Source organism: Halichoerus grypus, chromosome 1 (genome assembly GCF_964656455.1).
Source record: "Halichoerus grypus chromosome 1, mHalGry1.hap1.1, whole genome shotgun sequence".
Lineage (NCBI taxonomy): Eukaryota > Metazoa > Chordata > Mammalia > Carnivora > Phocidae > Halichoerus > Halichoerus grypus.
The window spans coordinates 30449340-30474494 of record NC_135712.1 but is presented as its reverse complement, the minus strand read 5'-3'; the positions used below and the strand labels follow the sequence as shown (position 1 = coordinate 30474494).

Below are 25155 nucleotides of genomic sequence, written 5' to 3'. Positions count from 1 at the left end.
ATCAGTTAATTCCTTAAAAGACATAGAAGATTAAGGAAAAACCTCATTTACCAGTAATATTATCAATTACTTGTTGTTAACCAGAATTCACATGAAGAAATGGTTAAAAAAAAAGATATTATCTGGGCTAAGAAGAAAGTCTGCTTTTAATTGGACAAGCCAATTAAAGACTGTAGCTAAACTTATTTGATATCCAAGATTGGCTCCTCTTGAAGGAGTTTCTTGAAGCCAAATGTAAATGATATGTTAGAAATATCTTTTTTCCAGGGCGCCTGGGTGGCTCAGATGGTTAAGCGTCTGCCTTCAGCTCAGGTCATATCCCAGGGTCCTGGGATTGAGCCCCACATCAGGCTCCTGGCTCAGCGGGGAGCCTGCTTCTCCCTCTCCTTCTGCCTCTCCCCTTGCTCATGCTCTCTCTCTGTATCTCTGTGTCTCAAAGGAATAAATAAAATCTTAAAAAAAAAAAAAAGAAATATCTTTTTTCCAATAGACTTAGTTCAGTAATCATACATGACCCTTTATACTAGCTCAGTTTGATTAGGTCTAGTCCAACCCCCTCACCTTAAATTCAAGAAAACAGACCCAGAGAGATTAAAAGGTTTGCCAAAAATCACAGACCTAGTTAAAAGAACCAGAATCCGGTGCTTTCTGGAAAAAGAAATTCCCAGAATTACCTTTTCCCTACATTGCTGTCTCATGAAACTGACTCCCCTATTTGTCATCTCAAGCCTGCCTCTCATCAGCTAGGGGCTCTGATTAAGTCAGTTCATTTCTCAGGGCCTCAGTTTCTACTTCTGAACAAGACTGATGATCTCTAAAGTTCCTCTAACCTGCCAGCTTCTAAATGAATGGTTTTATGATGACCTGATTCACCCGAATTTTTTTTTTTCTGATTTAATCCCACATTCATTTTTATAAGAAAGCTTCCATTAATGCCCCTGTAATTAACATCAGACCCAAATGGAATGAATGGGAGATTTTCTTATGCACAGGATAAGGACCCTTAAATAAGAATGAATAATGATAATATTTCCCAGAAGACAACTATGGCAGCCCTCAAGTATGATTAACTAGACCACTCCTTGTCTCTCTTTCTCCACAGAAATAGAACAGTTCATTTGCATGTCATCTGATATAAAGAGAGATTCTAGCATATAATGGGTTATTACCATTGGGTACTTCATTAGTAAAGCTTTTCCTTATGATGTGACAGAATAGAAAAAGACAAAGTAAATTGAGATTCTTACATCTCTATTAATGACATACACATTTGAAGATTAGATTCTATCAGTTTATCCATCAATCCTAAAGATCCAAACAAGTACTTAGGAAGGGTTTTACAAGTTGACCCCTTTCTAGGTAGTCCTGTTTAACAACAGGCTTTTGAGAGAAGCTGTTTTTAAAAGAAAATCCTATATGAATATTAAACACAGCATTCCCCCCTTCTTTTAAGAATATTCAAAGCAGATCCAGGAAGAAAACAAAAATAAATCAGCCTTTCTATCAAGCTGCTCTTGAATTTGGACATGTGGGTCCTGGGGAATTATATGTTATAAATGAGGGGTTGGGCTACAAATGCAATTAATTTAATTGCTTATAATCTCAGAGGATTTCAAAATAAGATGTGTGAGACGTATGCACAAATGGGATTTTTCCAAGGACTTTTCATGAAACATGATAATACTAAATTTAAGGAAATTATTTCTACTTTATGGAATTCCTTGTGAATAGGAAAGTGATGAGGATTATTTTGCAACTGAATAGGTCACCAGTACTATTTTGTTACTTTGTTTCATTATAGTGGAGGCTGAATTTTCCTTTGAGGAAAAATATAAAGCAAAGCCATACCAAAATATATAGCTGTACATAATTTTTAAGGTTCTCTTCTGACCGCATTATTACATTGGTTTTGGTTTGCCTGCAATTCCTTAAGATCCCAAGAAAGAAGTCGTACATGATAATCATTGCCCAGCATGCTAAGGCAAAATCTGCAACTTTCATCTACTGGTCCTTTTCTTTCCTCAAAGGTCAACAGAACAAGCATATTCTCTCTTGGTCTTGACAGTTCTTGATGTGCTTGGTGAGAACTACCAGACTGAACAATGTCTTCATTGCTCCTGGTTCAATAATCCCAATTCCTTCCACTTCTCCTATTTGTGGCAGTCTGAAACCCTTGATCTTTCTCTTCTAAGGTACTCCTCATTTCATGGTGAGTTTAAGTTGACACTCAGAACCACTGACAATATTCCACCCATAGTTTTAGCAGCAAAGAATCAAGCTGGATTACATTTCTTAATCTCAACTATTAATGCAATTTAGAGTAAAAGACTTTCAGCAGCTATATAATGGACCCCAATCATTATCATACATTAGGGACTCTTTACTCCCATGAACAACTACACTCCTTTTACATTAACCTCTGCTTGCCCTTAAAAAATGCCTATCATTAAACTCAAAAACCATGATGGAGCAAAAATCAAAAACAGAAGGAAAATTCACAGAACTGTATGTAGAATGGACCACATGTTGAATTTATGAATTTCAAACAATGAATTTGTAAGTCTGATTAAGTAGTTTTAAACAGATCATGGACAATTTGCAGAAATATGAAATCATCAGTATTTAAGCAAAACATTTAAACATTTAACAGTTACAAAATAAATTATTCAGGTGCCTGCATGGCTCAGTCAGTTAAGCATCTGACTCTTGATTTCAGCTCAGGTCATGATCTTAGGATTGTGGGATCAAGCCCCATGTTGGGCTCCACACCGGGCATGTAACTTGCTTGGGATTCTCTCTCTCCCTCTGGCCCTACCAGCCTTCCTCTCTAACATCAATCAATCGATCAATCAATCAGTTCCTAATAAGATATATCTTATTTATATTTTAATGTATGCTTAAGAGAGTTGGACAGCACCTTTATTTTAACTTTTTATTTTGAGATAATTATAGATTTATAGTAAGTTGTAAAGAAAGTACAGAGGTCCTGTGTACCCTTCACCCTGCTTCCCCTCCAACAATTACATCTTATATAATGATAGCACAATACCAAAACTGGCATTTGACATGGGTACAATGTGTGTGTATAAGAGGTTCTATATCATTTTATCACACATACGCCTTTGTGTAACCACTGTCACCATGAAGATACACAACTATTTCATCAACACAAAGATCATCCCCTTATTCTCCTGTCATGGTCACACCCATGCCTCTATCCCTCACTCTCAGCAACCCCTAATCTATTTTCTATCACTATAATTTTGTCATTTTGAAAAGGTTATATAAATGAAACCATACAGTATGTGACCTTTAAAAATGGCCCTTTTTACTGAGCATAATGAGTTGGATGGATCTCAATTCATCCCTTTTTTATTGCTGATTCGTATTCCATGGTATGGATATAGCATGCTTTGTTTAACCACTTACCTATTGAGGGACATTTTAGTTATTTCCATTTTTCACTATTACAAATAAATTTGCCATTAAAAATTGTGTATGGGTTTTGTGCAGATATAAGTTTTCATTTCTCTTAGATAAGTGCCCAGGAGTGCAACTGTATAGGAAGTGTATAGTTAGTGTTTTAAGAAACTTTCAACTTATTTTCCAGAGTGACTACAGTTTTACATTCTTTTTTTTTTTTTTTTTTTTTTAAGATTTTATTTATTTATTTGGGAGAGAGAGAATGAGAGAGAGCACATGAGAGGGGGGAGGGTCAGAGGGAGAAGCAGACTCCCCGCCGAGCAGGGAGCCCGATGCGGGACTCGATCCAGGGACTCCAGGATCATGACCTGAGCTGAAGGCAGTCGCTTAACCAACTGAGCCACCCAGGCGCCCCCAGTTTTACATTCTCATGAACAAATATGAGAAACCAGTTTCTCTGCAGCCTCACCAGAATTAGGTAATGTCACCATTTTATTTTAATTTTTACTTTATTTTATTATTTATTTATTTATTTTATTTTGGCTAAAGGTATACAGGGATGTCTCGTTCCACTCTTTTTTTTTTTTTTAAATGAACATATGCCAAGGTTTTATTTAACTCATTAATCTTTTTTTCCTCTTAGCAAATATTCTTTTTTTTTTTATTATGCTATGTTTATCACCATACATTATATCATTAGTTTTTGATGTAGTGTTCCATGATTCATTGTTTGCGTATAACACCCAGTGCTCCATGCAGAATGTGCCCTCTTTAATACCCATCACCAGGCTAACCCATCCCCCCACCCCAGTCCCCTCTAGAACCCTCAGTTTGTTTCTCAGAGTCCATAGTCTCTCATGGTTCGTCTCCCTCTCTGATTTCCCCCCCTTCATTATTTCCTTCCTGCTATCTTCTTTTTTTTTTTTTAACATATAATGTATTATTTGTTTCAGAGGTACAGATCTGTGATTCAACAGTCTTGCACAATTCACAGCACTCACCATAGCACATACCCTCCCCAATGTCTATCACGCAGCCACCCCATCCCTCCCACCCCCCACCACTCAAGCAACCCTCAGTTTGTTTCCTGAGATTAAGAATTCCTCATATCAGTGAGGTCATATGATACATGTCTTTGTCTGATTGACTTATTTCACTCAGCATAATACCCTCCAGTTCCATCCATGTCATTGCAAATGGCAAGATTTCATTCCTTTTGATGGCTGCATAATATTCCATTGTGTATATATACCAATTCTTCTTTATCTATTCATCTGTCGATGGACATCTTGGCTCCTTCCATAGTTTGGCTATTGTGGACATTGCTGCTATAAACATTGGGGTTCACGTACCCCTTCGGGTCCCTACATTTGTATCTTTGGGGTAAATACCCCTAGTGCCATTGCTGGGTCGTAGGGTAGCTCTACTTTCAACTTTTTGAGGAACCTCCATACTGTTTTCCAGAGTGGCTGCACCAGCCTGCATTCCCACCAACAGTGTAGGAGGGTTCCTCTTTCTCTGCATCCCCGCCAGCATCTGTCGTTCCCTGACTTGTTAATTTTAGCCATTCTGACTGGTGTGAGGTGGTGTCTCATTGAGGTTTTGATTTGGACTTCCCTGATGCCGAGTGATGTTGAGCACTTTTTCATGTGTCTCTCGGCCATTTGGATGTCTTCTTTGGAAAAATGTCTGTTCATGGGAGCAGCCAATTATATAAGCCAATTAATAACAAAAGCAAAGAAACACATCGACAACAACACAATAATAGTGGGAGACTTTAACACCCCCCTCACTGAAATGGACAGATCGTCTAAGCAAAAGATCAACAAGGAAATAAAGACTTTAAATGACACACTGGACCAAATGGACTTCACAGATATATTCAGAACATTCCATCCCAAAGCAACAGAATACACATTCTTCTCTAGTACTCATGGAACATTCTCCAGAATAGATCACATTCAAGTCACAAATCAGGTCTCAACCGGTACGAAAAGATTGGGATCATTCCCTGCATATTTTCAGACCAGAGTGCTGTGAAACTAGAACTCAATCACACGAGGAAAGTCGGAAAGAACTCAAGTACATGGAGGCTAAAGAGCATCCTATTAAAGAATGAATGGGTCAACCAGGAAATTAAAGAAGAATTAAAAAATTCACGGAAACAAATGAAAATGAAAACACAAGTGTTCAAAATCTTTGGGATGTAGCAAAGGCAGTCCTAAGAGGAAAGTATATAGCAATACAAGCCTTTCTCAAGAAACAAGAAAGGTCTCAAATACACAACCTAACCCTACACCTAAAGGAGCTGGAGAAAGAACAGCAAATAAAGCATAAATCCAGCAGGAGAAGAGAAATAATAAAGATCAGAGCAGAAATCAATGAAATAGAAACCAAAAGAACAGTAGAACAGATCAACGAGACTAGAAGCTGGTTCTTTGAAAGAATTAACAAGATTGAGAAACCCTTGGCCAGACTTATCAAAAAGAAAAGAGAAATGACCCAAATAAATAAAGTCATGAATGAAAGAGCAGAGGTCACAACCAACACCAAAGAAATACAAACAATAGAAGAACATATTATGAGCAACTATATGCCAGCAAATTAGATAATCTGGAAGAAATGGACGCATTCCTAGAGATGTATAAACTACCAGAACTGAACCAGGAAGAAATAGAAAACCTCAACAGACCTATAACCACTAAGGAAATTGAAGCAGTCATCAAAAATCTCCCAACAAACAAAAGCCCAGGGCCAGATGGCTTCCCAGGGGAATTCTACCAAACATTTCAAGAAGAATTAATACCTATTCTTCTGAAACTGTCCCAAAAAATAGAAATGGAAGGAAAACTTCCAAACTTGTTTTATGAATCCAGCATTACCTTGATCCCAAAACCAGACAAAGACCCCATCAAAAAGAATTACAGACCAATATCCTTGATGAACATGGATGCAAAAATTCTCACCAAAATACTAGCCAATAGGATCCAACAGTACATTAAAAGGATTATTCACCACGACCAAGTGGGATTTATCCCTGTGCTGCAAGGTTGGTTCAACATCTGCAAATCAATCAATGTGATACAATACATTAATAAAAGAAAGAACAAGAACCATATGGTCCTCTCAATAGATGCAGAAAAAGCATTTCACAAAGTACAGCATCCTTTCTTGATTAAAACTCTTCAGAGTATAGGGATAGAGGGTACATACCTCAATATCATAAAAGCCATCTATGAAAAACCCACAGCGAATATCATTCTCAATGGGGAAAAACTGAGAGCTTTCCCCCTAAGGTCAGGATCATGGCAGGGATGTCCACTATCACCACTGCTATTCAACATAGTATCAGAAGTCCTAGCCACAGCAATCAGACAACAAAAGAAATAAAAGGCATCAGAATCGGCAAAGAAGAAGTCAATATCTCACTCTTTGCAGATGATATGACTTTATGTGGAAAACCCAAAAGACTCCACCCCAAAACTGCTAGAACTCATACAGGAATTCAGTAAAGTGGCAGGATATAATTTCAATGCACAGAAATCAGTGGCATTCCTATACACCACCAACAAGACAGAAGAAAGAAATTAAGGAGTCGATCCCATTTCCAATTGCACCCAAAACCATAAGATACCTAGGAATTAACCTAACCAAAGAGGCAAAGAATCTGTACTCAGAAAACTATAAAATACTCACGAAAGAAACTGAGGAAGACACAAAGAAACGGAAAAACATCCCATGCTCATGGATTGGAAGAACAAATATTGTGAAGATGTCAATGCTACCTAGAGCAATCTATACATTTAATGCAATCCCTATCAAAATACCATCCACTTTTTTCAAAGAAATGGAACAAGTAATCCTAAAATTTGTATGGAACCAGAAAAGACCCCGAATAGCCAGAGGAATGTTGAAAAAGAAAAGCAAAGCTGGTGGCATCACGATTCCGGACTTCAAGCTCTATTACAAAGCTGTAATCATCAAGACAGTATGGTACTGGCACAAAAACAGACACATAGATCAATGGAACAGAATGGAGAGCCCAGAAATGGACCCTCAACTTTATGGTCAACTCATCTTCGACAAAGCAGGAAAGAATGTCCAATGGAAAAAAGACAGTCTCTTCAATAAATGGTGTTGGGAAAATTGGACAGCCACATGCAGAAGAAGGAAACTGGACTATTTCCTTACACCACACACAAAAATAGACTCAAAATGGATGAAAGACCTAAATGTGAGACGGGAATCCATCAAAATCCTAAAGCAGAACACAGGCAGCAACCTCTTCGACCTCAGCCGCACCAACTTCTTCCTAGAAACATCGCCAAAGGCAAGGGAAGCAAGGGCAAAAATGAACTATTGGGACTTCATCAAGATAAAAAGCTTTTGCACAGCAAAAGAAATAGTCAACAAAACCAAAAGACAACCTACAGAATGGGAGAAGATATTTGCAAATGACATATCAGATAAACGGCTAGCATCTCGTTCCACTCTTAGTGTGCATTCCCTGAGGCCAGTCATGTTTAACATCTTTTTCATGTGCTTATTTGTCATCCAGAGATCCTTTTTGGTGAAATGTCTCTTCACATCTTGTGCCCATTTTCTAATTGGATTGTTTGAATTAATGTTGAGTTTTAAGAGAACTTAATGCATTCTAAATATGAGTCTCTTGTCAGATATATGTTAGGATACATGTTGTTTACACATGTTCCCCCAGTATTTTACTTATCTGTTTATCTCTTAACAGGATCTTTCAGAGAATAAATGTTTCTCCTTTTAATGAAGTCACATTTATTTTTTTGGTTTGTGTTATATGGTATCATGTCTAAGAACTCTTCACCAAACTCTAGACACCAAGGGGTTTATCTAACCTTCTAAAAGTTTTCTAGTTTTATACTAAATATAAACATAAGTTTAAATCTATGATCCATTTTTAATTCATTCTTCTGTAATGTGTGTGGTTTAAGTTGAGGTTTTTTTTTGTTTTTGTTTTGTTTTTTTGCCTATGGATAGCCAATTGCTCCAATACCATTTATTGGAAAGACCACCTTTCCTTTTTTAATTCATTTTAAAAACAGTTATTTGAAAGCCAAACTGATCAATGTTAATGATACTACATACTGAACTTAGAAACTATCAAAGTCAGCAAATGTCTACGAGTACATATACCATGAGACAAATGCATGTGAGTATGTTAATAACTCTCAAGAACTCTAGAAAATATTATAAAGGTATCATTGCTATTATCATGCCCCATTTTCTCTAAAACTTAGTCAAGTTATCTTTAGATATTAAATGATAGATGGCTCATCTTATGAATTGGATTCTTAATCTTCAAGCTGCTTTGGCCTGCAAACATGTCAATAAGAACTGAAGGTGATGGATTTTCCTGATACTGGTATTTGACAACTAGGAACTGTATAGAGAAAATCAAATTACTTGAATAACCTAATGAGCTCTCAAATGTCAATATATAACTAAATAAAAAAGAAAGAAAAGCTTATCCTTCCTGTTGTTTCTTTTCTTTAATATCCCATGATTCACAGAATTTTAACACCCAAAGCTTCACACTTCATCTAGTCCAGCACCCTCCTTGTATGTATATACTCAGATCACCCTCTCTGAGTAAAATAACTAAAACAAATGCTAATGATTTCCTCTATGTGTCGAATGATTTTTGTTTGTTTAAATGACTCAATGAGGACTCTTACCTTAGTGGTTAGCAAAGCAGACTCTAGAGGATGGTTGCCTGAGTTCAAATCCTGACTCTTATTGCTGTGTAAAGAATCACAAGTGAATTCTTTGGGCCTCAGATATAACAAAGAGCAAACAACAGGGTTATTCTGAGAACTACATAAATCATAAATATAAAACATTTAAAAAAGAAGCCTGGTATTTAGTAAGCAGCTGATTAGTATTGTTCATTTTCTACCCAGAGAAATCATCCCACTCCTTCCATAATCCTCTTGGCAGAATCAACCTCTTCCTCTGAATCCCCTCAGAATGTTAGCCCAAGGACTCACACATTTTGTATTAACCTGTTAACACACTATGACAACATGAGTCATGCCTTGATCTGTTTTTTTCTTTTCTTTTCTTTTTTTGGTTTTGTTTTGTTTTTAACTGAGGTTTTAAAAAAAAAATAACATAAAATATAACATCGTAATCATTTGTAAGTGTACAGTTCAGCTGTGTACAGTATATTCACATCCTTGTGTAACAAATCTCCAGGGCGTTTTCATCTTACAACAATGAAACTTTATACACATTAAATAACAACTCTTGTTCTAAGTGTCCATATCCTCAGTACCTAGTTGGGTACTTAGCAGTTGGAAAGTACTGTAGGAAAATACAGCAAACTGAATTTATATCATCCCTTGAACCACAAATCAGGACTTAAATTTTTATCAATTTTCTTTCAGAATGCCATCTCTCCTCTTTCTGATATCAACTTAATTCATCAACTTATCTCAACCCTCATCCTATTGTACCTTAACTTGCAGGTTCCCCAATGCTCCCATCTAGTGTTCACTATGTTTAACAAATCTCCTTCACACCACACTTCCAAGTAACACTCCTCAATCAAAAATAATAAAGGGCTCCCTTAGGTCTTTGAGGAGAATAGTAAACTCCTCAGTTTGAGTCATTACCAATCTCCACTTCACTATTTAAATTATCTCCCTCTACTCCCCTACATACATTCTCCAAATCAACATATACTCATTTTCTCCAAACTAGCCCAGCACAGCTTCAGGGTTTTGCTTTTCTACTTTTCTCTAGTTTCCTAAGGCCATTTGCATTCATATTTATCCAGAAGCATTTGGTGCCACTCCTACCTCCCATGGCCCACTCTGTCTGAAGGCCCTTGCCTTACACCGCAGTGGAATTTCACTCCCTTACCTACACCGCAGTGGAAGGTCACTCGATGAGTTTGCCAACCCAGGCTTCTCACTAATAACAAAAGCACCACTGAGGACACGAACCGCTTAAAATCAATTCCTAACGACTAGGAAACCCAATAAAGATTTTTTAAATTATTTAAGGAAAAGCACTGAATGTGCTCACTCGATGTGAATAAGCAGAGAAAGCAAGAAGAAGGAAAGTGAGGCAGGGTTTTATATATATGTATATATAATGCCTTTATCAAATATGACTTTCTATTATGGAAATAAAATAGTCACATTATGTTTCCATTTATAAACTCTAAAGTTTGTTACAAAATCTTGGCATTGACTTAGGTGTTAGATAACCACATAAAAGAACCTAATGATTGTCTTTCTAAATACCAGGAAGTACTTGTATAATCGTATAGATGATAAAAAAAAAAAGAGCTCCGTCTCTTCTTAGATGTTAATGTAAGCTTAATTCCCAAACTTCTATTTGTGATGCCACTCAGTGGGCCAAAGATAAACAGCCCATCAGACTTTTAGAACCAGCAATTCAGCTGACAACCTTGCTTGTTGGCCTTTTGAGGATCAATTATATAACAGGCTTAGATTAATCAGGGAATAAGTGCCTATAAATGATAGATTTTCTGCAAAAGCAAAATAAATATACCAAAAAACCTGTCGGGATTCACCTGGGTCTGGGCCTATATATCTATCTGTCACAACATCAAAGTGCCTGCCTCCCTTACAATCCTTGCTTGATTTCTACCCAGGCCCAGAAATACTAACTTATTGATGTCTGAGCAGCCCCAGGTGGTGCTAGGGAACTTCAGAGAGTTAACAGAAATCACCCCAAGGAGGAACCCAAATTATTTCTGGTGAAACATATACCCAATTGACAAAAATGCATAAATATCTCCTAATGTTTTTTTAAATGGTGATTGGGAATGTTTTTGCTTTTGAAAATCTCCTAAAGGGAAAAAAACCAATTCCAATGATACAGAGTAAAAGAATATGTCAGTTTTACGCTTGAACCTCACCCTTTAGTTAAACCGTAACTGCTACAAATTTTTATGCAAAAAGAAATTTACAGAGTTGAACAAAATTTCACCTACTGCTTTTACTTCTATGCTCCTATTAAGAGCTCACCATAGATAGCTACTCATGCATGAAAGAAGGGTGATCTCCTTTATATAATTATAGAAATCTTGTGGGGGCTGCTTCAGAATAGAAAGATGTGTATTATACTTATCAGAAACGAATTCAATCTAAAGAAGAAAATTGGAGACCAGCTGCTCTGCTGAAACACAAATCTTGAGAGAAAAGCATACAAGTTGCAGCCCAAATTACATTTTCTAAGTATCATGTCAACCTGTATGCATTTTAATTAAAATCAACTTATATTTACATACCAATCGAAATTGAATAAATTGAAGGCTTATAGGTGGAAAACCCTCCAAAACCTTGAAGATTCCTTTTCTTAACTATATCTAAAAGGTTTCTGAGGTTGAAAACAAGCACCAACCACAGCATGTTCTGTCTTGATCCACCTTAGCAACACTATGAATAGTTTTACCTGTCACTCCATGGATAGAATTTACATGTTTTCAGAGCTCAGGACAATACTGTTTTCAGAAATAATCTTTTGAATAAAGTAGAAGACATCAAGATTTTACTTCATTTATGTGCTTTCCCTGGAGTGAGAGTTAACTCAGGCTAATTTGAGTGAATAGCAACTTGAGACTTGTACTAAGAAGGGTTGCATGCAGTCAATTCAATCAACAGAACCCTGATATCAAAATATAGCATTATACATATTTAAATAGATCATAAATGCAAACATGTTCCCCAGGAGCAGCAATTTCACACCTTCACTTGTGAAGATTAAGGAAGAGATCTGTATTTGGAAGAATTTGATGGAGTTTCACAAAATTAAAAGGTACACACACAGAACAGGCCAAACAACACAGATATACATATGCATGTGCACACACACCCTTCTAAAATCATCTGTTTTCTAATACCGAAATGTTTGCTTTGTCTTTTGTTCCTAGTTAAAGATTTTATATATATATATATATATATGTATTTTTTTTTTTTTACCCACTACCCAACATGTGGCTTGAACTTACAACCTAAAGATCAAGAGTCACATGGTCTACCGACTGAGCCAGCCAGATGCCCCTAGTTAAAGATATTTTAGATTAATTCCTTGATGTCTCTACATTCATGGCTTATAATACATCCAATTGAGTTTACAGATTTATTTTAAAACAGCCTCAGACCAACATTGTGGATACAGGGCAGAATAAAATGCAAACAATATTTGATTCTCATCATTAATTTCTTCTTAATACTATGTTAGTAGGGGTTATTCTTACTTTTTTTTGATTCTATTTATTTATTTGAGAGACAGAGAGCACAAGCAAGGGAGAGAGGCAGAGGGAGAGGGAGAAGCAGGCTCCCTGCCAAGCAGGGAGCCCAATGTGGGACTCAATCCTAGGACCCTGAGATCATGACCTGAGCTGAAGGCAGCATCTTAACCGACTGAGCCACCCAGGTGCCCCCCTCCTTTTTTTTTGAGCGGGGGAGGGTTACTCTTGTTTTAAGATTAATGGCCTGTATTAATTTGCTAGGGCTGCTATAAGACTGGGTGGTTTAAACAAGAGAAATTTATTTCCTTACAGTTCTGGAGACATAGACGTGTGAGGTCAAGGTGTTGTAGGGTTCAGTTTCTTCTGAGGTATCCCTCCTTGGCTTGCAGACAGCCCCTTTTCTCTGTGCTCTCACAAGCTATTTCCTCTTTGCCCTTCCATCGCTGGTGTCTCTCTACATGTCCAAACGTCCTCTCCTTATAAGGACACTGGTCAGATTGAATTAGGACCCACCCCAATGGCTGCATTTTAACTTACCACTCTAAAGGTTCTACCTCCAAATATAGTCACATTCGGAGGTACTGAGGGTTAGGGCTTTAGCATATAAATTTGGGGGCGAACACAATTCACCCCATAACTTGGCCCAAGTACCTTGGACTATGAGCATTTTCCAGTTGTTAATCCTTCCTACCCTACCAAAAAAAAATCTCTGAATTCTCTCTTAAAATGTGTAGAAACACAAAAGAAGAATCATGAAAAAAATCAGTTGCACCTACATTCTTTATGGTCAAAATCTATGAATATCAGTTCCAGATTGACCCACTGTCTCTTATGCATTTAAATTGATAGGTTTGTTTGTATGTTATTTGTTTTAGGAAAGTCATGGTGTGGTAACTTCAAAGTTACGTGTAAGTTAAACAGACTACCAACCATATGACTCAGCAATTCTATCCCTAGGTATAGACCCAAGAGAACACCCAAATGAAACCATATGTCTACACAAAAACTTGCACAGGAATGTTTATAGAAGCATTATTCATAACAAAAAGTGAAGACAATCCAAATATACATCATAAGGGGATAGATAAAATGTGGTATATCCATACTATAGAATATTATTCAGCAATATAAAGAAATGAAGTACTGATACATGTTTCAACAAGGATGAGCTTTGAAAACATTATATTAAGGAAAAGAAGCTAGTCACAAAAACCATATACTGTATGATTCCATTTATATGACATGTCCAGAATAGGCAAATGTATAGAGATGGAAAGTAGATTAAGTGTTTGCTCAGAGCTGAGGCAGAAAGGTTTGAGAGGAATGGGGATTGACTGCTAATGCATATAGGGTTTCTTTTAGGAGTAATGAAAATGTTCTAAATTAAATTGTGGTGTGAGTTGGACAACCCTGTGAATATACTAAAATACAATGAATTGTACACTTTCAATGGTAAATTGCATGGAAAGTGAATCGTATCTCAATAAAGGAAATTTTTTAATAAAAATTCTCCATGGTTTAGCCTTTTTTGAAATTTATTTAGTGTTTTTATGGAGTATAAAGGTAATCTGCCTAGATAGCATTCATTTACAGCCAAAATGAAAGAAAAAAAGTCACATATTTATTAACTTGGAAATATCAGGGAAACAATTTACCTTGTGTTCATTTTTAATGCCACCTGTGACCTCTATTACTAAAGTCAGTCTACTTCTGTAACCTCTCTTTCTTGTACAGATAAAACATCAATTTAGTTTGGATTTAAAGCAAACAGGATCATTATGTTTGTAGAGTGTTCCATAGCTTTGCTATTCTAGCAATCTGTGACCTATAAATAATGCAAGACCTTTTCCTTCTCTAAATGACTTTCTTGCAGCATGAGTCTTGATACATGAAAGAAAGAAAGCAGGAAAGAAGGAAAGAAGGAAAGAAAGAAAGAAAGAAAGAAAAAGAAAGAAAGAAAGAGAGAGAAAGAAAGAAAAAAAAAAAAGAAAAAGAAAAAACTCACCCCACAGTCATGGAATTCAATCTATTTCTAGTTCCCCAATTAAATTATGAATCACATCTGTCCACTCTTTTGTAGTTGCATCAAAAGCCAATTTTTAAATATTTCACCATTTTATTTTATTTTTATCAAAGCAAAATCAAATCACAGCCAATATGAAAAGTTTTTGTGTTTTGCTTTAGAAGTAAGGAAAGCAAAAAAAAAAAAAAAAAAAATAGATCGGTTTCTCTGTGACCCCTGACCTTTGAACCACAACCTCCTTGCCACTAAAGCGTTCAGCACCTCATTTAATCTCTCCTCTCTACACTGGTATAGTGCTGAGAAAAGGAAACAGAAAACATAATCTGGGGACTTCATCAATTTTTCATGAATTTTCATTTAGGCCAGAACCCCCTCTTACCCTGGTCGATAGATCAAGCTGCTGTCATATATTTACCACCTGGGGCTACAGCTGCTATCTCTAGGGGCTGCCACTGACTCACGCTGTATCACAGGCAGCCACGAAACGTGGAAGGACCCCTGTGCTCCTTCTGCTCCAAACACAGGGGAGAACTGGTGTTCAAACTGAAATCCTATCTGCCCCAGCTACTCCTCTGCTCTCTTGGTGGTCTCATCAGAAAACGGCATATTAACTTCTTTGGTGCCAGATGCTTTGCTAGGGACCCTGCAATTCTGTTTTCTAAATATGTAAAAATTGCTTTCACCTAAAGACCTTTCTTGAGTTCAAGTGATTTGAAAAGTACTTTCTGACTATTTTTCTTTTCAAAGCACGAGGGAAAAAGCAAATATGAGATAAGTGATTCAACACTCCATATCAATGGTTGCTCTTGAATATTTTTTCCCTCCACTATATTATTCTGTTACATAAAACTGAAGTTTGTATTAAAGGAAAACAAAAAAGAGACCATGTACAGTATGATAAAGAACAGGCTGACTTCTTTCTCAACAACCTGTCAAGACAGACAGTTATCAATACAATCGTACATTTCATCTGACAGCAGAAACCAAGATTTTTTAAATTAAAAATGAAAACCAAGGTGAAGCAAGGAGAGTCCAAAAATGCCCATATTTTTTATCAATAATCATATTTCACAATAAAAGTTGTAACAAGTTTGTTTGCTACTTAACCGTACACTCTTAATTACCTAGATACCAGAGATCAGTAATTCTCAACTGATTTTGACCCCCCAGGGGATATTTGGCAGTGTCCAGAGATATTTTTAGTTGTCACAGCTGCAGTTGGGGGGTCTTTTTGGCAGCTCCTGGGCAAAGGCCAGAGATGCAGCTAAACATCCTACAATGCAGAGCACAGCCCCACAAAAAAAGAGATATCCAACCCCAAATGGCCATAGTGCAGAGACCTGGATAGCTTGTTCTAGTTTGCTCACACTCCATTCAGGGCTAAATTCTTAGGAGAACGGCAGCATTTGCCACTCCAATTCCACCACTTACTCCTTCTTCAGCTGCCATGCTCTCTTTCCATTCCCAGAGTCCACAGAGTACCTCTTATTTAACCATCATGTGGCCTTTGCACTGCAAAACACTTTTTCTTTCTTAAAACTGTTTCCTTGTTCTTCATGTCACTTCACTCCCCATAGGCCATCACTCTGATACCTCCTCAGAGCCTCCTCAACCAGTACTTCTTTCCTTTGCCCACCCTTAAATATTGGGGTTCCAAGACACAGGAGTGATCTCAGCCCTTATTAACCACTCCTGGCACACAGCTGCCTGGGCAGCCATCTCTACTTTATCTACTCCCACCACTCTATCCTCCACGTGGTAAAGACCAGTTCCCTTTTCAATGGAACATGAGATATTTTTACCTTGAGGTCTCACTGGCATGTTAAATAATACAGTCAAAGCTGACTTCACGTCCTGTTCCTACTGCAGTTATTTCTCCTACGCCTGCCATCCCCACGGGTGTAGCACTATATACGTAGTCACTCGGCGGAAAACGAAAAAACAAAACAAAACAAAAAAATCAAACACTGGGAATCATCCATTATCCCCTAAGTCCCTAAACTGACCATAAAGTGATATGATTTATAATTTCTAAATCTGATTCAAACTATTTTCTTCTTTCAATCTTCACTGCTAGTTTCAGTTCAAAATCGAATATATACGCCTTTCATTTGACAGCTTCTTAACTCCTCTCTACTTCAGTCATCACCCCCTTAACCCGGTCTTCAGTGTTCTTTCAAAGACTCCTTTTACGTAACAAAAAAATCTACTTTTCCAACTTATGCTGCCCACCTACCTTATATCAAGCTACCTACGGTTCTCCAAATACACAGCGCCGTTAGACTTCCATTCTTTCCTTTACTGGATGAAACAGTGACATGTCATGATTGAGCATTTATGCTGAATGTTCTAAATTATGAAAGCCAAACATTGATCTAATCTATAGCTACTCTTCTATCATTTTATAAAAAAAAATATATACTTTAGTGACAAATAATACTGAAAAAGCACAACGCTTTGACCCAAATTTCCATATTAATACATTTTATGAAACACATAAGGAGAGAGAGATGACTGATGATCTAATGTGAAAGAGATGAGTAGCATATAAATGGGTATTATTTGATCTTGTATTGCCTTAAATGGCATGAACTGTTGACACGGCATTAGAAGAAAGAATTTTATTCACTAGCTAAATCCAATTTAGAAGCTTTCTTGTTTTCCTCTCTAGGTCAAAAGTATTTTTAGCATTTCTCAAAGCTCATTGATTTCAAAATAAAAAGTGCTACTGTCACATTACACAAGAAAAAAATCATGGTTTAAAATTTTCCTCCTAAAACAGCTTTGAATCATTATTAATGATGCAATTAGGAAAGAGAGCAATCTTCAGATTAAATAAAAATATAAGATGTATGTGTGTGCTGGGAAGAATTTTTAAAAAGCTAAGGTTCAGGGGAAAAAAAATGTTTATAGCTGCCCAACAATAAAATGACTGACCAATTTAGGTAAACTTTAATATTAAGAAGAAAAGGGAGTTGAGAATTAAAAATATATATTTGCTGCTGAGTAGATAAAATAAAAAAGTTTCGATTAAAAAATTTTAATTGTTATTTATGTGATCAGCAAAATTTCATTTAGAGTGTTTTCCCGAATATGGCACATTTCCCTAAAACTAAAAATTAGAAGAATCAGGATCTGGTTTTCAAATCCCCATTAATTTACTGCCTGACTCTTCATCACTTAACCATCATGGGTTTCATTTTATCTATAAAATGGGAGAATAATGCCTGTTATATTTACTATAAAGGGATTTGGTCGGGGGGGGAATCAATGGAATTTGACATTGAAATATTTCAATATGTTTGAATTCCAGGAATAAGATATTTCAAAATAAAAATAGAAGAGTTAGGAATATTTATTCTTGAGGTTTTGTGTGCATATTTCAAATCTCACTAAACTGCATTTAATTTGACTGCTTTTTTGAACTAAGATATAAAAATGAAATTACCTGGTGCCTGTGTACAAAATTGCCTTGCTAGCTAAGGTTCTAATTTTAGTATATGTGCTGCTGAAACGAGCACGCTAGCTAAGATTCTAATGCTCCTATCTCAAAGTACTTCACAAAACAAATTTGGGTTTTAGGATTCTTCTAGTCTTTTCCTACTGGATTTACACACTTCAAGCATTAGTAGGTTTTAGATTTCCTGCTACAAACTATAAATCAAAAGACCAGGTACTTGAGAACAAAAGCTTTCATTGAGGTAGCTGAAGAAGAAATAGTATGACTCTGTTTACTAAAAGATGGTTTCATAAATTGCTGAGAATCGCAATACACATGTACACAAGTTTTATAATGCAGTGTGATACCATGTAGCCTGTGAGTACAAGGACCAAGTTTAATTACAGACATGAGACCACGAGCTATTATTTAGCACTCCCCTTCCAGCTATATAAATAAGACTTATGCATCTTGAAGTAACTCAATCTTCTTACCTGTGAAGACCTGGTACAACCAGAAAACTTAAAAGTACAAGTTTTTTTATGCCCAATTGTTGCCATCTTATTAATGATCAATTCCACATAAAATTTTTCCACAGAATAAATAATATCAAAAGTTTATGGTGCTGTTTAAATTATGACACCAAATCCTTATCTATAAACCAAAAAATATCTGTCATATATTTTAATTTGTTTTGGAAAAGGATGCATGAAGTTATGAAGTCAATGTTCAAATAGATGCAAAACACTGATATCTTGATTTACTAGTGCTATTTGGGCTGTCTGATGAATAAATAAATGTATTTTTTTAAATGCCAAAGGCAGGGCAAGCCCTTAACTATTGCTGATTACCAAGACTGAGCAAGACCCTTTCATGTATGAACATTTTGTGCCCACAAAAATCAGATCTCTTCTTTGATGAGTTTTACTGATAGAAAAAAATAAATAAATATAGTTGTTGTTATTGCTCCTATATTCTCCCCCACATGCCTATGGTAATGATTCCTGAATTCAGACTGGAAGTAAAAGAGCTAATATAACCTAAGGAGTATATTCTTTTTAAAGTTGTTTGATAAAAATTAGATTTAGAAATATATATATAATATAATATATACAACAGTTATATATAAATAGATAACAGAAATAGGTAGAATATTGAATTTATGCCCCATATTTGATGCCATGTTACATGTCAACTTTTCATTTTAACATAGCTGACTTTAATATTTGACTATATCTCTCATCAATAATTTGAATTTTAAATATGACCCGCACCATTGCCACTTTGCTTTAATGTAAAAACATAATTTCCACCTTGCTTCAAGAAAAGTAAATTTATTGCAACACCATGGCTTGACATTATTTTGACCAGCTTTCTTTGGAGAAGGCAAAGTAAATTATGCATGGCATGTTGATTGTTTTCTTCTTTAGGTATAAAGTACCCATGGGGACAAATCAAAGCTTACTAAAAATAAATCAAAGTAAAAATGTGTGCTATTTACAAAATTCATTATGTTTACTTACATGCCACTTCCAGAGATGCATTTCGACTCACTGCTTCACCGAGATAGTTCCTTGCAACACAGACGTAGCTTCCTTCATCAGGTTTGCTTCTGCGCCCATGTACAATGCGCAAGAAAAATAAGGATCCGCTGGGCAGAAGCATCCTATGAGACCGGGGATCATCCTTGTCAGTCTCCACCCGCTCACCATCCTTGTACCACTCAATGGTGGGCGTTGGCCGGCCCTCTGCCTTACAGTTCAAAGTGGTGGGCTCTCCCTTAGAGACAATGACATCTGAAGGGTGCTCCACAATCCGTGGGGGGAAGTCTTCCTGGCGAAGACGAGATCCTACAAAACAGGACAGAATGAAGACAAGCGTTAACATTTTCTTATCTATAGCTTTTGTTTCTCTTCGGTTCACACTGGTGAAATTAAACTCTTCAATTATTCAAAATGCACTTACTACTATTTTATTTATGTTTTATACTTTTGTTCTTGATGCATCTCCTAAGTCATCCCAACTCCTTTCTGTAATGTGATAATATAGCAAAAAATTAATAGGTTAATTCTAATGAGTTAGGTTTAAATGTTCCATGAATCGTGGCAAGGAAAAGTAAAAGAGTATGAGATTTTCTTTTGGGTACTAAGATGAGCAAGATTAATCTCCTGCCCTCGAAGTGATTACTATCTACTGGGGGACAAAGCCAAGTGGGCAAGTACCCAGAATACACAATGCATTCTATCATGCTGGCATTGTGTCATCAGACTTCACATAAAAAGAGACGCTCAAACTAGGTACAAATATTAACTCAATTTAACAGATGAGGAAGCAGGTTAGGAAATGACATCAAGTGCCCAGAAATGTAGAGGCAATAAGCAGTTGAGGCAGGATTTGAACCCAGGGACATCTGACTGAAGAATTCAAGTATAAATCATTATGTTAAAATAAAATAAATAAATGTTGCATGGAGGTTCAAGAAATGCATTATAGGAAGAAAGTGGGGAAAAAATGTTAACTCTAACTAGAGTATAATGAGGCCTCCCCTGAAAAGGCATCATTTAATTGAGAGGTAAAGAATAAAACTATGTAGGGGCGCCTGGGTGGCTCAGATGGTTAAGCGTCTGCCTTTGGCTCAGGTCATGATCCCAGGAGCAGGGAGCCCGCTTTCTCCCCCTCCCACTGCTTCTCCCCCTGCTCATGTTCTCTCTCTCTCTCTGTATCTCTGTGTCTCGAATGAATAAATAAAAAATAAATAAATAAGTAAAAAATAAAAAGAATAAAACTATGTAAATAGAGGGAAAAAGACATTCAAATTGAAGAAACAACCTGAGATCGTGAGCGTACATGCATAATATGTTTCATAATCAGGGAGGAAGTTGATATGACAGGTGGAGGTGAAAGGTCTTGTCTTGGAAACCCAGACAAACAGTCTTTAAATACCACGCTAAGGATTGTGATCTTCATTCTATATGGCTAACAGATTTTGAGAGGGCAGTGATATGACTATCTGTGTATTAGAAAGGTATTTTTGGTGTGCAGTGTAAAAGGTAAAGAACAATGGAGGCAAAAGGACAGTTGAGAGTTATTAATTGTTCCAGAGAACAATAAAAAGAACCTGACTTTGAGAAATGATGCTGAAGGTAGAAAAAAAAAAAAGAGAAAGATACAAGGCATAGCATAAAATAACACTTGACAGAATTTGGTATATCACCATATAGTAAGGAAGAGTGACCGATGACTTCCATGTGAGTGCAATGAAAGTGGGGCTATTGAAGGGCAGAAAAAATAGGAAGAGAAGGACCTGTTGGTATTTTAAGATGAAAAATTTGCATAATGTGTCGTTTTGAACATTTTTAGTTTATAGGGTGTCACAGGCCATTATTTGTGAAAGGGTCTTAGCAGCTCCTGCACATAAATCTGAAGGAGATGATGAGAGAAATAACCATGTCTGAGGACATAATGATAGTCTAGATACAAGCTTTAACATTTTCTATCCAATCATCTAATAGAACCACATTTCAGCTCAATAAATAGAAGTAATATTTACTCCTCAATGTTATTTCACTTTATTTTCACTATTAATTAAAAATGCATATTTTAATTTAATAAACGGTATTTAATTTGGTAGTGAATGAACCTTTTCTTTTCTGAGGAAGATTAATTTTAAAGGTTGTTGAATATCAACCTTTTTTTTAATTTAATTTTTTTTTTTTTTTAGATAATTTGTTATCTCATCACATCCAAGAAGGAACTTACACATTGCAAGTGTTGGGTACCTAAAGCCAAAGAGTAATTTACAGTACTCAGGTTGGAATTTTTTTTAAAAGTCCTGAAGAAACCCAAAGCATTTAAATATGAACGGGTAACCACATTGTGCATCAAAATAATAAAGAAGGTATACATTGAAAGTACTGGGTCCCTAAAGCAAATGAGGAATTTAAAGAATATAAACAGTAAGATTTATTTTTTAAAGAAATGAACAAAAAAGATCTCAAAGTATTTAAAAGTGAATGGCTAATCACAGTAAGTAATGCACATTACAACTACCCTAATTCCAAAACCTTCTTCTAAGGATGACTGCAATAAAATGAATCAGATGGATGCCTCTAGTCATAATATAACATCTTCTTTGTTTTTCAAAGTGTGAGTCTCAGCCTACCTGCAACAGGATTACCTGGAATATTTCCTTAAAATGCAATTCTTGGTCCCCACAATGAACAGGAAGCATCAGAAGTTACAAGCGGAAGGGGTCTAAGATGCTCAGTTTTGGCATGCTTACCAGGAGAAGGTCATGCCCTCGGACTTGGGCTAGACCTAGTCTAGAAGGTCATGCACTTAGACCTGGCTAGATGTAAGCATTCCACAGAAACATCAAATTAGTCAGTTACATGCAGAAGCATCTTTGAATAAGGTTCTAAGCACCCAAATTTACATAATGGATTATTTCTGCTTCTCAGAGACACTCAAAGAATGATTTTGAAATGATTTTTGGTAAAATAATAAAAAAACAAACTGAGTAAGTTTATTAGCTCTTCAAATTTTAGAGGGTTGGAGAAGTATAAAATCATAATTCATAAATATATTTAAATTTAGCTTTACTTAGTCAATAACCACTTATTTTCAGTGAGTGCCACAGTAACTTTTGTTTTCAGAAGTCACTTCAATTTCATAATATAATAAAAGAGGATAAAGCATTTAAAAGAACACTTGTTGATTTCATTTCATGTGTTTGAAAGAAAACTGCTCCTGCCTCATTATTCACTTGGAATATAGTATTTCCTTGAACTAAGCCTTACTTTTCACTCATATACTAGATAGTCATATCTAGTCAAGTTAAACAGCACACTTAAACTTTTCTGAATTTTTTAAAGGGCAGAAGAAATTCTTGGCAAATATACTCCGTCCAATGAAATTTCTATGTAGTATCTTTTTTTCCCCTAAAAACCCACAGAATATTATGTCCTAGTTCATAATAACTACGTGTTGTTTTTTTTTCTTTTGTTTTTTGTTTTTTGTGGGGTTTTTTTGTGTGTGTGCAAAAACGTGCCTTTATTAAAGCACAGAGATAGCACCCTTGGGCAGAAAGATCTGCACTGTGATTGTGAGGAGTGATTGATTATATACTTCTATACGTTTAATTTGCAGGGATAGAGATAAAGGAAGTCTCTAAAGAGACTTTGATAAGTTACAAGAAGTCTTACAGGATCCTGGAGGTCTGGCTATTGTCAAGCTAAGGTTGCTTTTGGCCTCTAGCAAAGCATTAATGTTAACATTAAGACAGTTGTGAATATTTTCCCCAAAAAAATCCTAATAAAATTAAGCCAGCAAGATTCTCTATGATTACTCAAATTCTGAATGTGACCAGAGATACCTCCTGAAGTTTTCCCTCCCCTAGAGAGGTACATAGTGCTTCATGAATAAATGAAGGCCTCATGACCCATCACAATAAGGAGGCGGCATTGTGGTAGGAAGAAAGGATATGGGTTATTAACCAGCAAATATTTATGCCTTACTTTTACCAGGTACAAATCAGAATACAAATGACTCAACAGTCAGTTTAGATGATGAAAAGAAACCCTACATAGACTACAGGACATGGAGTAAGCATTGTTTATCTTATTTTTTCTCTTCTATAAATGGAAGTTTTTTCCCTCGAGTTTCCCCCTTAAAACCCTAATCACATTAACAAGAGTTGATTTCTTCTGAGATCTTTCTTGCATTAATGTTTTTCTACTAATGTTTTTCAGGCTGATCCCTTTATACTAGATTTCAAAATAACTAAAGTTGTTGCTGCTTTCTATTTTGCCAAAATAAATCCTATCAAAATTTTCTCCATGGAAAGAAATATATCTCAATGCCACTATCAATGCCATCCACACTGAGTAGTGAGCTAACATAATTTTTAATGAAATTGATCACTCTAGCAAGTCTGTCCTTAAAATTTTTCTATCATTTTTTTCTTTTTTTTCAAGGAGTGGGAAGGAGCAGAGGGAGAGAGAGAATGTCAAGCGGGCTCCATGCCCAGCAGAGCCCAACGCGGGGCTCGATCCCAGGACCCTGAGATCATGACCTGAGCCAAAATCAAGAGGCAGATGGCTTAACTGACTGAGCCACCCAGGCGCCCCACAACTTTTCTATCTTTGGATTCTTCAGGATAACTAAATTCCAGTGTACTTCCTTTACTTTTTTCCCCCTAGAAGTTCTCTATATGATAGGATGTGGTGAGATATTTGGGAAACACAAAGACTGTTTTATCCATTAGAACCTTACTGAACCTTTCTCAGGAGATGATCTGATTTGGCAATGAATTAAATAAACTTAGAAGATGCTCATTGCTGCTAGAAGCACAACAGTGCCATGTTAAAAATAAGTTTAAATTAGAAACTACCTTAAAATTGAGCCCTAGAAGCACTGATGTATTATAAAATTTCTATACGGCTTTTCAATGTCATAAAACTAAAGGGCCAAGTGTGTGAAAGGGAAGGGACAGGTGTACAAGATGTTTCTTGTCAAACTTAACAGGCAGCCTTGATTCTGAAAGTTTCAGTCGTGCAATATGGCATCCGGCAGAATCCCTATTAGCCAGTCTTCTAGTTCTAACAAGGAAGAAGCCTGAGCCACCAAAGACCCTCCTGTCCCAAATCCCCACTTTACAGATGAGAAGAAAAAAAGAAATAGAGAATAAAACAACTGAAATTTTTACCCAAAACTGAGACTAGAAGAACATATTTGCCTTAGCTGTGAGTCCAAGCTCTGTTTTGAGGATGAGTTTTCCTTCCCTATGATCCCTCTTTCTTACTCATTTTTTGGGAAGTTTAAAACAGAAATTTCCAAGCACTAGATTGCAATTTAATTTTGGTTTGGTTTGATTAATTTGTTTTTCTCCGCTGTGTCACTGTATGATTAGGTATATGACCCGAAGCAAGTTACCTAAACTTTCTTACAATATTATTTCTTCATCCTAAAATTGAGGCGACTGGAAGAGTAAACTGCTATAAATTCATT

At 36.2% G+C, this 25155-nt stretch overlaps 1 protein-coding gene across 18 annotated transcripts in view; it reads right to left on the bottom strand.

Moving 5' to 3' along the window:
• The window catches only part of ROBO2 (roundabout guidance receptor 2), a 1625448-nt gene that overhangs the window by 496008 nt on the left and 1104285 nt on the right, over positions 1 to 25155 (bottom strand). For all 18 annotated transcript variants that reach the window (XM_078058803.1, XM_078058842.1, XM_078058774.1 and 15 more), the window contains one exon: positions 19671 to 19997. In XM_078058803.1, the coding sequence (XP_077914929.1) occupies positions 19671 to 19997 (327 nt within the window). The remainder of the gene's footprint in view (positions 1 to 19670; positions 19998 to 25155) is intronic.